The sequence below is a fragment of the Acyrthosiphon pisum genome, chromosome A1 (genome assembly GCF_005508785.2).
Source record: "Acyrthosiphon pisum isolate AL4f chromosome A1, pea_aphid_22Mar2018_4r6ur, whole genome shotgun sequence".
Classification (NCBI taxonomy): domain Eukaryota; kingdom Metazoa; phylum Arthropoda; class Insecta; order Hemiptera; family Aphididae; genus Acyrthosiphon; species Acyrthosiphon pisum.
In genome coordinates, this window is record NC_042494.1 from 51642727 (window position 1) to 51657037 (window position 14311).

At 28.5% G+C, this 14311-nt stretch overlaps 1 protein-coding gene across 2 annotated transcripts in view; it reads right to left on the bottom strand.

Annotated features, from left to right (window-relative positions):
* Positions 1-13544, bottom strand: part of LOC100159283 (G-protein coupled receptor-like) — a 143901-nt gene extending 130357 nt beyond the window's left edge. Inside the window, exons 1-2 of one of the 2 annotated variants that reach the window (XM_029486009.1) lie at positions 13423-13544; positions 6327-6742 (exon numbers count right to left, since the gene is read on the bottom strand). In XM_029486009.1, the coding sequence (XP_029341869.1) occupies positions 6327-6713 (387 nt within the window). In that variant the 5' untranslated portion in view covers positions 6714-6742; positions 13423-13544. The remainder of the gene's footprint in view (positions 1-6326; positions 6743-13422) is intronic. The other variant, NM_001162960.1, reaches the window with a different exon arrangement.
* Between the last annotated feature and the right edge of the window lie 767 nt (positions 13545-14311).

Sequence of the window (14311 nt, forward strand, 5' to 3'; positions counted from 1 at the left end):
GATTAATAAGGCATGCGACTATACACTGCACAGGTAAATTTTATATTGCGTTTATACAATTATTTAGAAGTGTTCATATTTCATACCACGGAAATACTTATACTCGTTTAATATGATACCTGCTCGGATGTACGGATGTAAGTACTTACACCAGTGGCGTAGCGTGTATGTATGATGTGTAGTGTGTATGTACAACTATTTCGGTATCTTATAATAGTATAATATTTTGTGGATTATCTTCATAAATCATAGTTCATTGTGATTGTCGATTGATTTTTATGATTTATCCACAACACCACAGCTGCGCCGCGTTAAGGGGACTGGAGCAACCATATTTTCCATACATTAAGCTCAATAAGCGAAAGAAAATTAAACATACTTCCAGTAGCACGATTTCAAGTTAGAAAAGTAAATTTAGTTTGTATTCCTCTTTTCTAAGTTTGCTCGAAAGTGGATTCTTATATTTTTCATTTCGTCGCTATCTACAACTAAGTCAATTCTAAGTTTATTTTGATAAAAATATAAACTTACTATGCATCATATTATATTAACTGAAAATAAAGTCGTAAATCTATTTCCAAGCAAACATAGAAAATAGACTAACGAATACGCTCATCTTTTCAAAACTAATATAATTTGATCGAAACAAGGTGAATTTTTATTCCTCTTTTGGTAGGTACTGTTTACTGCCAGAGCAAAAGTATTTTCTTACACACACTAATGTTCATTATTTACTTCTCACACATTGACACAGCCAAAATGTACATGCAATATCAAATGCCTAAACATAGTCCTTAAGACATGGTATGCTCCTCCTAAATTCGTTAATACATCACTATATTATTAGTAACCATACGGGTACAGACGTACAGTAACATTATTTATATAATAGATAAAGTAGGTATTTATATTTTATCGATTATATCTATAACAAAACATTGAACGCTCATAGACCTTCGCGGTCGTGTACTCGTGTACTCATCACTCGAATAGTCGTATAGGTATATCGTTTATTCTGCCGCGTAGGTATCCTTTTTATTATTGAAAAATCGGTTATGTAGATATATGTCTCAGTAGAGTTCAGTAAATAAAACTATATAAAACTTGTAGTTTGTAGATATATATATTCCCTCAGTAGAGTTCAGTTAATAAACCTATATTCAAATTATTGAGGTAGAAGAGTTTATTTCCCTTCTATGCTTCTCTGGTAGACAATTTTACTGACGTGCCACCCAGTGAAAATTACTTAAAATATGCTCTGCCACTACCTATTCTGAATCTGGGTGTCGCAACTACGTTGGAGGTTGTCAGCACATGAAAAAACCTATATGTACCTAGCTCGTAATAAAAAAAATATTTAATTTTTAATTTTAGAGGTTGTCACTTTAAAATGATTGAGAATATCTGGTTTATGAAGGAACTCACCTCAGCCGGCCTTATTGCGGGTTTATCCAACCTCACTATGAAATTCACGGATGAACGCGTTCGTAAAGTTTTCGCCGAAATTCGTATCTCAGTAAGTATGCCGACCATAATAATATTGTTTACGGTATACTCGCGGCGATCGGGTAACTCGATATTTTTCACCAACAAATTGTATGAAACGATCATCGTAACTGTTTTTTCCTCGTCCGTCTTCACCATCCGATTCTCGATCGCGTTTTTATTTTTCACGTCCGAAAGTGTGACGAAATCCTGACCACAAAAATCTTCTCAATCCTGCCATTTTTATAATCGCCGTTTGAGTACGTAATGTGTTGTATGTCTGTGGTTATACATTTATGTCGTTGCAAACATAGATATTAAATATATATTATAATATATCCATGGTTGTAAAGCTAGTCCTTATCACCCCCCATCCGACAGCTGCACATGCCGCCGTTATACCACCGTATAGGAACTAACATACGCACAATTTATTACTTTACGTAGGGACTTACACATCTCATGTATATGTACCTTTTTCTATCGTGTAGAAACTAACAAATGTATGAACTTACATTCACCCTTTCTAGCAGCACGTCGAGGTTGGATGTCCCATTATTATCCACCGGTTCCTTGAAGGAATAAACAATTTCATGCGCCCATTTTAAATAGTTTAGAAATTAGAATTAAATTAAATAATTGATTTTTCGTAGTATAATATCTTTATGCCAATAAACCAATAAGCTAAGAAAATCAGAAAATTTTTCTGAAAAAATCATCGTGTAACCAGCTTGTCAAATTTTATTAGGTATCTATAGACTATAATCGATAACCAACAAATTATTTCGTGCATTATTGTCAGTTCGTTAATAATTTATAAGCCAATTACACAATATAATATACGCACTTTGGTGTTGTCGTAATGGAACTAAATGCGCCCTAATCAATGTGTCTGATTTTATACTATAGGTTAGGTCAGGTCAGGTTCATACTTTATTTCGCGGTGATGCCTAACCGAAAGTTATTGATATTGCAACGAACATAAAAATTTATAAAAATAGTGTATTGTTATGTCCAAGCAGTACAATATTATTTTGGGTTATTTTTAACCACAATATTACTATTTTAATATTTTGTCAAATTTTTTGATATCTGTTTAGTTTACAAACGATCTATCAATTTTCAAGTCAAATTTTTAAATTAACGTGTTTTAAGTACAATACGTGATATTCTTAAAATGTGTGTGCAAATTGCCGTTTCGTGTTATGTACTGTATAGGTACGTGCAGGCACATCCACACATCTTAGACAATTTAATATATTTCTGTTTTAAGCAAACAATAGATATTAAGTAAGTATGTGAACAATTTTAATACCTATGGGTGATTAGAAATCTTAAGAAAAGCATTGTTCAAAATAGTTATAAGCACATCTTATTACCCTGTACACTGTATTTATACTACCTATTTTAACCGTCTTATAATTTAGTATACAATACCAAAGTATGTTTTATTATTTATTTTATTAATTAAACTTAAAAGTCGTTTGCTAAATGTTGCTTTCGCCAAAGTAAAATTAAATTAAGTTTAATCATTCAAATAAATATTATTTAGAGAAAGTTTACTCAAATAATAACTTAATTGTATGCCAGTTTAGTTATTCTAGTTGAGTTAACAGAATTTATTTTTTAAGTTGATCATAAATATCAGACTGTAAAAATGTTTAACTTTTATAAATCACTTTTCCTTGATAATACTTATACACACTTGTAAATAGGTATATCAATTTTTGCGAATTATAAATATTTTATAAAAATGTAGATATGTAGATTTTTGATAATATAGTTTTATATACTCGTATATACTTTAATTGACAAATACGATTTCAATTAAAGACCACTAATTCTTAACTATTAAAATAAAAAATAAGTTATATGGTTACTTTAAAAAATATACGTATTAATTAATATAATATTGTATGATAATAATATACTTACCTAAATCAAAAAAGGAATAATTTATACCATTTAAAAGTTAGAAATTTATGAACGAATATAAAATGTCATTAAATTAATAGAATTTCTCATGGGAAAAACATATTTTAATTTTATCTTTTAGTTTTATTTTTAGTGGTTATAAATGTATTTAAATATTCTTAAAATATACAAATTACCATTCCAACTCTTATTTTAATATATACATAATAAATTATATTTAATTTCATGCATAATGTTTAGTTGTTGTGTCAAATATTTCATTTGCAAAAAATTAAATTATCTCAAAAGTACTTCAAAGTAATATAAAAATATTAGTATTCTTTTAAATTCTTAAATAGGTACATTCGAAAAATTTTTTAAATGGATAATCATTAAATTTTGACAATACCACTACCACTTCTCACTTTTAAAAACAATTTGAAATGAAGGACACACCACAAACTCAATTACTCGTATAACTAATGGTTATAAACCATATTGTAAACTGTAAATATTCGTAAATAGTATAAACCATTTTTCATAAAATATAATATATTAATATGTCTGCAGTCTTGGCATTTATATTTGACAAAAGATATTTGGTAAACAGACAAACATTGAATAAGTAATACACCCTAAAAATGAAATTCTGTAAAAATGTTTTTTTAAGTTGGGTTTTATAATTCAGTTTCACTGTTGAATGAGATGGAATGGAATTTTGATGTTTTTGTCAGTTTATTTTACAGGAGTGTGGAACATTTTCTGTGTGGAAATAGACAGATCGACAATTCGTCAATGTCTTCGTTGACACAAACAACATTTACTGATTTTAATAATTAATCATCATGTTACGTAGGTACGTACAATTCTCAACCATATGCCTTCGTTGAGCAATTGACTGACAAGGGTACCGGTGGCCGGTGTATATTTTTTCACAATTATACCAAAGTAGGTTAGAACCTTGGGGGATGCAGTGTTGAAGGTTTTATTCAATGTCTATTAACTATTTCAGTCATTGACATAGTGTTTCGAACACTTAATGAAAAATAAAATAAAAATCAATGGTCAGTGTATTGATTAGTAAGGTTGTAGTTTTGGGAATTAATATAAAATGCAATACAATTTTGTTTCGAAATTAAATTTAAATTTAACGAGTAAATAATATATTTTTCAAATGGTTAAAACCATTATTACCTACTACAATCTGTTAAGAAAATGATTTCTTTGAAAATGTTGATGTATCTAAATCAAAATTGGAACAAATAGTTTTTAAGTTCTTATAATATATTATGTATTAAGGATAATAATAGATTATAATGTATATAGATATAAGTCAATGGTTAAACCATGTATGTAATATTTATCATTAAGTAGACAAGTAGTACTATCGTAATAATCAATCGGACAATTTTTACAAATAATAATAATAATAATGTGCAAATAGATTAATATTTATTACCTACTATAATTTTCAAACCGTCATAACTTTACATATAATAGTTAAAATAATTACTCCCCAAATGCCATGAAATAAAAAATCAAAGGATATTTTAACAGGGGCGTAATTGTGGGAGGGATATGGGGGATGGATCCCCCGAGGTCTTTTTTTACAAATCATGAATTTTCATTACTTCATTTGTAGTTGATAACGACATAGGTACTGTAGTATTAACCTGCTGTAGTACTAATGCCTAACAGTAAAATAAATTACTTTAATCACAATCATATCATAAAATTTACCCAATAATATTATAGGCTGACAGACCGTCTTCGCTCAGAATCGTTGTTCGTATACTATGATTTTATATCATTGAATTCAAATTTAACACATCCATTACCTTTACTCTCCCCTCTTTTTTTCCAAATGCATTTTGTTAAAAAAACAAATTTGTGGTAAGGCAGTAATACCAAAAGGGAGTGTAGGGGCAGAGCCGCCCACGAGTAGGTGGTCATAAAATATTCATATCCCTACCATAAAACATTTGTGTAGTTACGCTACTGTAAGTATTTTGATATAGGATATTTTGGCGTTTAAGTGTAGGTACTTAAAAAAATCGAAAACCAGAATCCGAACCAAACCTCGATTAGGGGATAAAAGGGGGGTGAGCAATGCTCGATGAATCACCTTGTTCAAAGTGTACGCGTTATAAATAGGGCTCGAATTTCAATGCAAAGTGCATTATTTTTTGGGTGCTCAAGGACAGCAGGTTCATTTCAAGTAGGTTATCCTACCTATGTAAATCGTTTCGTGTAACAGATACATCAAAGGTAAAACTTACCTATCCTTAATAATACATTGTATGAGCTTTTAGTGTAAATTAGGGAATTCAATATTATATTATATTAAGAAATATTGTTTTCATATTATATTTATTAACTGTTTTTTTCATCCGTCCTAAATGTCAATATCGTTCTATAAATGAAAGCGATAACGTCTTTATTTATCTCCTACGATTATAGGATGTGGTGTCTTACTCAGGCAAATAACAACTAGGTAATTGGTCAGTTGGAGATACTTCGCAATCGCATTTATTTCCAGTATACTGTTTATTTATTGTGCGTGCTTAAGTATGGTATTTAGTTTTTGTATTATTGTTAGGTTAGTGTTAGATAAAGTGTTCCGAAGGTTATACCATCGTATTCCAATCTGTTGCATATAGTAGCGTGCCTATAACATTTTTATGGGCATTATTACGTTGAAAGGGCATTTTTAGTTATTTTTAGAGCATATTTTGTTGAAATTGTTTAGGGCATTCAAATCGGGGCCTTAGACTTATAAATTATAACTTGATATTATAATATTATATCCCCGGACTTGATAATATTATTATAATATACCAGTAAAATCGCCGATCGTTGTCCCGACGATTATCCCGATTAATTCGGGGGACGACGTAATAATGTTATATTTGTATAATACACCCTACCTGGAGCATTGGCAGGAAAAAGCACAGGAACCGTCCGAATATCCAGTTTTGGACCAGCAACACCATGAGCGATATGGGCAGCACGGAAACGCACTCGACGATGCCCGTGACGGCCAGGTTGGCCACGTAAACGTAAACCGGGTCGGCCGCGTACAGCCGCTTCCTGGCCACGATGGCCAGCACGTACGCGTTGCACAGGGCGCCGGCCATGATGAGCGCGCTGTAACCGCACACGAACGCCGGATAAGTGTGCCGGACGGATGGCCGCAGCTGTGGCCGGTTGAAATCCGTCGTGTCGTTCCGGAAGCCCCGCAGGTAGTCGACCACCACGTCCACCCATTTGTGCGGCAAATCGTCCAACTGGTTGGCGGACTTCAGCTCGTCCATCGCGGTGCTGGCTCTGCCGAGCGGCCGTCCTACGCTCAACAGAATAATAACGGGCGTAAATTAGCCAGTGTTCGTCAATGGGTCCCAAGACAACCGTGTTGTACGGTTATAATATGGACACTTTGTACGGTCACACAGATAAAATAAAAAGCGTGAACGGTTCACACTATTAAGTATAGTGACGTATATGGCGTTTATAATATTTCTGGTATACCAGAAAAAAAGGATGTCATACTATAGTATGCGGTCTACCGGCAAACGCGTTCTACCGCCGTTACCTGTGACCGGCCGGCTTTTACACAGGCCTAAGTTTAAAATGTTTTCCACAAAATTGATTTTGGTTTTTGGTGTAACTCTAAAACAAATAAACGCATATACATGACATTTTCACTGGTTGTTAATATTTGAATTTTCTATACACGATAAAATTTTCTAAATATTTTGATTTATTTTGATCTGTTTAGGAACATTTCAGTTTCCAATTTTATTAGTCTTTTTTTCTATAAATGTCAATAAAACTTTATCTGTTAGGTAAAAAAGCTTGAAAATATAATTCAAGGTTCCTACTATATTGTTACAATGACATTTGAAAAATATTAAACATCCTTATAATAATCACAGTTTTTTTTTTATAAGCATTTGAAGTTCGAATTTTGACAAAATGTAATAATTATTTTGTAGTTATAAATTTATAAAATGTTCATCTTTTATAGCTAAGGATTGAAAATTTAAAACAAGGTTCCACGTAAAAAGGTTATATATAAATATTACTTTATTCACAATAATGTCATCAAATATAGGTACTTTGTAACATCATAGACTGACTGACCGTTTTCGCTCAGAATCGCTTTTCTTATACAATGATATTATATCATTGAATTCAAATTTAACACCATCCATTACAATGACCCACTTGTAATCTTCTGTACAGCAGAGTGACACCCACTTGCCCACCTTTTTTACTATTACTACTACAATTATACGATACTATTATGATCTAATTTTTTATTTATTTATTTGCAATAGACCGTATACTATATTAGTAAAACGCCAGTAGACCGCATACTATACTTGTAAATTCACTGGTAGACCGCATACTATATGACAGCCAGAAAAAAATGTATGTATACAGTCAAAAGTCAATAACTCGAATCTCAATAAGGCGATTACAAATAAGTTTCACTTATGTATTATTCGAGTAATTTACCTCAAACGCAGTTCAACAAACTTCAAGCGACAAAAAAAAAAATGTCGAGCTATCGAGGTTCGACTGTAGTTTACATATAGGTACATAATATTATTAAAAATTTAAATAGGTATATGTATTGGTAGTCATATAATTTGACTTTAGATTTCAAATGTAAATAAATAATCATTAATATCATTACATATACCTCATTTGTATTTATGTACATTTTACATATCAATTACAATTGATACAGAATATTATACCAACTTTAAAGTCAAATGCGTAGGTATGGCATTATGGCAAAGTATTTCAAAAAATTTTTGATTATAGTTATTGTTTTATTTTAGTGATGGGTATAGGCGGGTATATTGTACTTATTTTTAAAAACTATTAAATTTAACTTTGTGGATTTGAAATTGTTCGTAGTGTATGACTAAAGCGTGTACAGTGTGTACCTACTCCCAAATGTCACCAAACTAATACTAATACGCGATTGATCAACAGTTTTAAAAAATTTAATCTCGTCTTTCAAAATATATTTCCCAGTTTATTTTCACCGTAAAAGTGCTCTACATAATTTATTATCTTTATCGCCGTACAAATATCCGTGATCAATTATTACCAATTAACTTCCACCGTACAAATTGTCCGCGGCATACAATAACCAAATAACAGACGGTAATAACTAATAAGTTTCCGTTTATACCGAATCGTATACCTAAATCTTTTATGCTGGTAGGCTTATTACAAATTGAAAAATTATAATTTACCTAGGCACATCAATTGTTCCAGGAAAATACCAATAAAAAAATGTGTGATATTTTTTTGTTGTCGTTTGTTAAAAAAAAAAAAAGGGCATGTGTGATAAGGCCAGAGAGTGATAAGACTCACTTCTTATAGGTTAAGCAATACAATACAAAATAGTGTGATTTATAATATATAACAAAATAATGTAAAGTTGTAACATGTATTAAGAAATTACGTAGATATAATTATTCAATTATTAAAGAAATATAATACTAAACAAACAGAAAACTCAAACGTGTTATCAATGTAAGCCCGGACAAATCAAAAATAATATATCATATAAATATCATATTAAGATAAAAGAAAAGCCACCGATATTTTTCGTAATTTTACATTTTAATAGACAATTGTACAAACGACTAAATATTACTGCTTACTGATGTTTTGGAAAAAAGTGATATAATTTAGTAAAACCTGATTTTCGTAAGTACTATTTTTTCCCCAGTTCAAACACCGATAACGGATGGGAATTGTTTATTACAATACTCAAGTACCTTGGTCCTAGATATTCCGTTGTGATAAATGTCTTATTTTATCTTATTATATTAAAGTTAGAATAATTTTTAAAAAATTTAATAGTTTTTGAAATAATGAGTGTCTCACATTTAATGGATAGCACAATATATATAGGGTGGTTCATCCAGCATCAATCCCTTTTTTCTTCAATAATTCAGTTACTCAAAATCCCCCACTCGGGTATAGCAGATACCTACGGGTGCTCACTTAAAAATTCTGCCAAACACAATCAAGTGGAAAAACTCACCGTTCCAAACCCTACCACCACCACAATACAACCCTACAAGCAACTAATGGCCATAGATGCCGGGCTTAAGGATCAATAAAAAAAAAATTAAAAAAATAGGTATTCTATATTACTTATCAGTTATCAATATTTTATTATCTTTTATATTATGATACCTAAATACAGTCATAACAATTTGGTACAATACTAGTTAATCAGTTTTTGCGATCGATCGTCATAACTCATAGTCTACGATGCACCGATTTTACTTTTGATGCAAATAAAAATGTCAATAACTATGTAAGTACCTTCATTATTTCGGTGCAAATTAAAATAACATTTAGCAAAGTTTTGACCATATATTAAATTCTGAGTGGAGCAATGAATGTATTGATTTTACAATGATGTGATTTTTTAAATTTTTAAATTTTTTTTTTTATGTGTCTGTTATCCACTTTTAGGACAGTAAAATTATTTAGATTTCCTTCAGCAGTATTTTTTCTAATAGGAAAGTGAATCTAGTTGGTACTAATAGTTTTCAAAAGCACAAGGAATATTAAATGAAAAATTAAGGAAAAACGGGAATTTTTACGCAAAATCGGTTTTCGACAAAATCGATTTTGGTTTTTGGTGTAAGTCAAAACCAAATTACCATATATACATGACATTTTCATTGGTTGTTTATATAAGCATTTTCCATGCACGATAACATTTTCAAAATATATTGATTTGTTTTGAACTGCTTACGGACATTTTCAGTTTCCAATTTTTTTTAGTTTATTTGTTGGGTATAAAAGCTTGAAAATGTATACAATATATTATATTATATTAATATATTGTTAAATGACATTTAAAAAATATTAAAAAATCAATCACAATATAGTCAAAATTTTTTTTTATAAACATTTAAAGTTTGAATTTAGACAAAAGGCGTAAAAATCACGAAAATGTGCAAATTGTTTTGAGCATGAAATTCCTAAAAAAAAATTTTTTAAATCTAAGATTTTAAATTGTAATACAATATTCCGTATAAGGTCATCCATTTACCCACCTTTTTTTACTTCGGGTCTATTTTGGTGAAAACTAAATACACCCGTATCATGGTTTTGGACTTGAGACAATAATATGATATCATCCGAATTTAACGTTTAATAATTAGAGTAAAACACATAGAGTGTTTTTTTTCACATAGTTATATCTACAATTACGTTTTTTTTAAATTACGGTAAATTACAAGTACGAAATGTCTCATACAATGAAAATTCTGTAGGATATTAAATACGTTAAGGATTTTGCTGCACAAAAATTTAAACTCTTACTGACTAATTGAAAATATTACCTATGAGTTTTATTTTACCATGTATAATAATACCTATTTTTTAAAGAATTATTAAATGCATTTATAAAAAATTTAATTGGTATTTAGAGCATTGTGCGTTAGCGAGATTGTAAATAAAATAAAAACCATTTCTACTAAAAATTTATTTTTTCTCTTATATCTAAATTATAAACTAATAACAATATTTTTCTGGTATTTTCTTTTATTACGAAATGTTTAAAAAATTATTTTGAATGCGTATGCTTATTGTTTCTACAATTCTAGTGCGTATACAATTAATATATTTTGTAACCTAACTGATTTAAATGTACATTGTACATTTTAAAACATAATTGTATATTTGTATATAAGTAAATATGAAGCTCACATGCCATAATAGGCAGGATCAATTTTAGACTTATTAGTTTATTATATTTAAAAAAATAAATAAAACTTTATACGATTTTATAAATTATATCAATATTAGTTGCATCCAGAAGTATTCTTATTATATGTTATTTTTATATTAGCTTGCATTCACCTTTATTGTATATTTATAATGACTTAAAGTTAAAGGTAGTGCATTAGTGCATAGGTAGCTTCAACGTTTTACGTCATAAAAATGATAAATGAGCTAAATGGCACCATTAGATTATTTTTAATAAAACAAAATATGGTGAACTGAATACAAATAAGTTGAAAACTAAATAATGACATTTATTATAGTTTGACAAGGAAACCCTAAACGAAATCTTAGAAGTATTTTCAATACCCCTAACAGTGTTTTCTAAAAAAGTGCAATGAAAATAAAATCCAATCCTTATTATTTGTTTCAACTATTTATTTTCCTTCGTAAAGTTATAAAATCTAGAGTTACATCAAATATAAATATTAAAGAATTAAAGCATATTATAAAAATAATTTCGTATTATTTTGGTACATGAGAATAAAGAACTCTTAAAATAAAAAATATTAAACCTTGTGGATGTTCAAATATATTTTTAACTCTTTATCAATTCTATGATGTGTTATTTATTGTGTGAAAGTTATTTGTACTTTTAATGTTAAACATTTTAAAATACCTACCAAAATGAATAAACTGTATCAATAAAAATAAAGCAATTTATTCCATAAACATAAAGTACATAAATAAAATACCATTTATTATATTTCATCTACCGCAAATTGAAGTAGAACACATCTCGAACACGGCTCTTCTGCACATTGTGATGATCGGTAGCATTTATCACGATATTTCCGATAATATTTTCTAATTTGATATAGTTCATAAATAAATAAAAAAATATTATCATCACGACGAACTCTGATTAGAGTTTAATAGTCGAAACCAAAGTTTTAAAATTTGTTAGAAATCCTTATAGAATGTGGATTTTTGGTAGGTACATGGGAAAATTCAAAATATGACTGATGCAGATAAGTCTATTCATATAACTTTACTACTTATCAGTTATCTAATAAAGTTTAAAAGGAATTATTATCATATTCAGTAAATACGATGCCCATGGATAAGGAAACTCCATAGAGCACCGCATCCATTAAAATTAAATTTGTTATCTTTGAGTCCAATCACAGAGAAATACAGTTTTTTATAACCAGAAAGTCAACATTTCTTTTAAAGCATTTAACCGCATATTATTACTGGTAGGTATACTCGTATACTACATATAATATTATAAATGAAAGAGACAGAATTATTTTCCAGAACATTCTGTATTCTTCTTTTAATATGATGAATGTATATTATTATTTATTTCCAATAATAATGACTAATAATATTATAAAAACTATATATTTCAATCGAACTAAATTTTAGATTCCAAGCAGAATATATCGGTTTTCTATAGATTTATTAATTGTTTATATTGTTGTATAGAATATAGATAATACTTATTTTAAACAGGTTATTTTTGGAATATTCAAGAATATTTCGCGAAAAATTATAAGAAAAAAACAACTGAATAAAAAATAAAACAACACTTTAGACTTATTTTTATAAAAATCAACTCAACTTACTTACCTACCATTTTTTCCAACTAATAATTATGGTTATTGATAAATGTGTAATTTGCATGTTTATAGATATAATACAACATTTTAAAATTGTAGACAATTTTTTTGAGCTGTATCTTCAGAATCGTCATTTTATTTTTTAATTTAGAAAAATACTATAGTTGAATATATTATGCTATTTAAGTCATGATCACATGTAAGATATTTGATCAGTATAATATGTTCAACTGATTTATATTGATTGAATATTAAAAAATATGTGAGCCTTTAATTATATTTTACTGTACCTAATATTTTATATTAAAATATTGAGAAAATAAATAAAAATAGCTTTATTTATAAAATAATAAAAATGTTAATTATAGACTTAAAAAATATTTAAATCCTCAAAATGAAATTATAAGTTATATTATATTTAATTCATAAACAAATTAAATATCACACTTATATTTTTATTTTTATCATTCCATAACAATTAGATAATAATACTAAGATAAAAAAATATTTCATTAAACTCATAATTTGGATCAAATACAATATTTTAAATAATTTTCAATTATAAAATAATACATTTTTAAAATATAATCTCGTTTTAAATCTATTAATAAATAAATAAACTTACTGATACGTAATTAATAAATGAAATGTACAAGTTACGGTCCTCTTGACTTTTAGGTCATTTTGGGCAAAACACTCCGAAAAGACTGACAGGTGAAGCTGACGCAGACCTCTAGCATCTCGGTCGTGTACCACACACAAACAGAAAATGGTTGCTATGGCATCAGTACAACGCGTTGTGGCGCTCTTGCTCGACGAGTTTACAGAACATTTATTCTAGTTATTATATTATTATTTTATCAATGATCATTTTGTTCAAAACAAACGGACATTTATAATTGTAAATGTATGTACTTACTTGTGTACCTACGTATGTATTGATTTTTTAATTTTGTTGTAATTCGTTGAAAATTAAATTGATATGAGTTAAAATAAAAGTGATTGTGAAGAAACTTTCATTTGATCACGTGCTCTTATTTCTAGTTAGGTATAATAATAATTAAATTTACCAGAAATCATGTAATTGATAAATAATGTATTATGTGTATCATAGTATTCAAATTTATAATTAAAATAGGATTCGCATAACATTGCATTAAATATTTGATATCATATTATAATACGTTATAGGTACTATACGTATTTAACAAGTTAGTTTGAAGTTTTGACCAACTATTCAAAATGGTTGAACAAATAACAATGCACTATGCGTTTTGTATGTAAATTCTTATGTTTTAAAATATAATTAATTATAATAACTATTATCAAACGAAAAGATTTAAATATCTTTTATAACAATGATATATGACGTAAATAGTATAACTATTTTAAATAATGTTTATTTTATTTTGAATTATTCATAAATTAAATGACATTAATACAAATTTCCTATGTGTACAATTAAATTAATGACGACTTAGCAAGGCTCGGTATAATCAAAATTATTAATGATA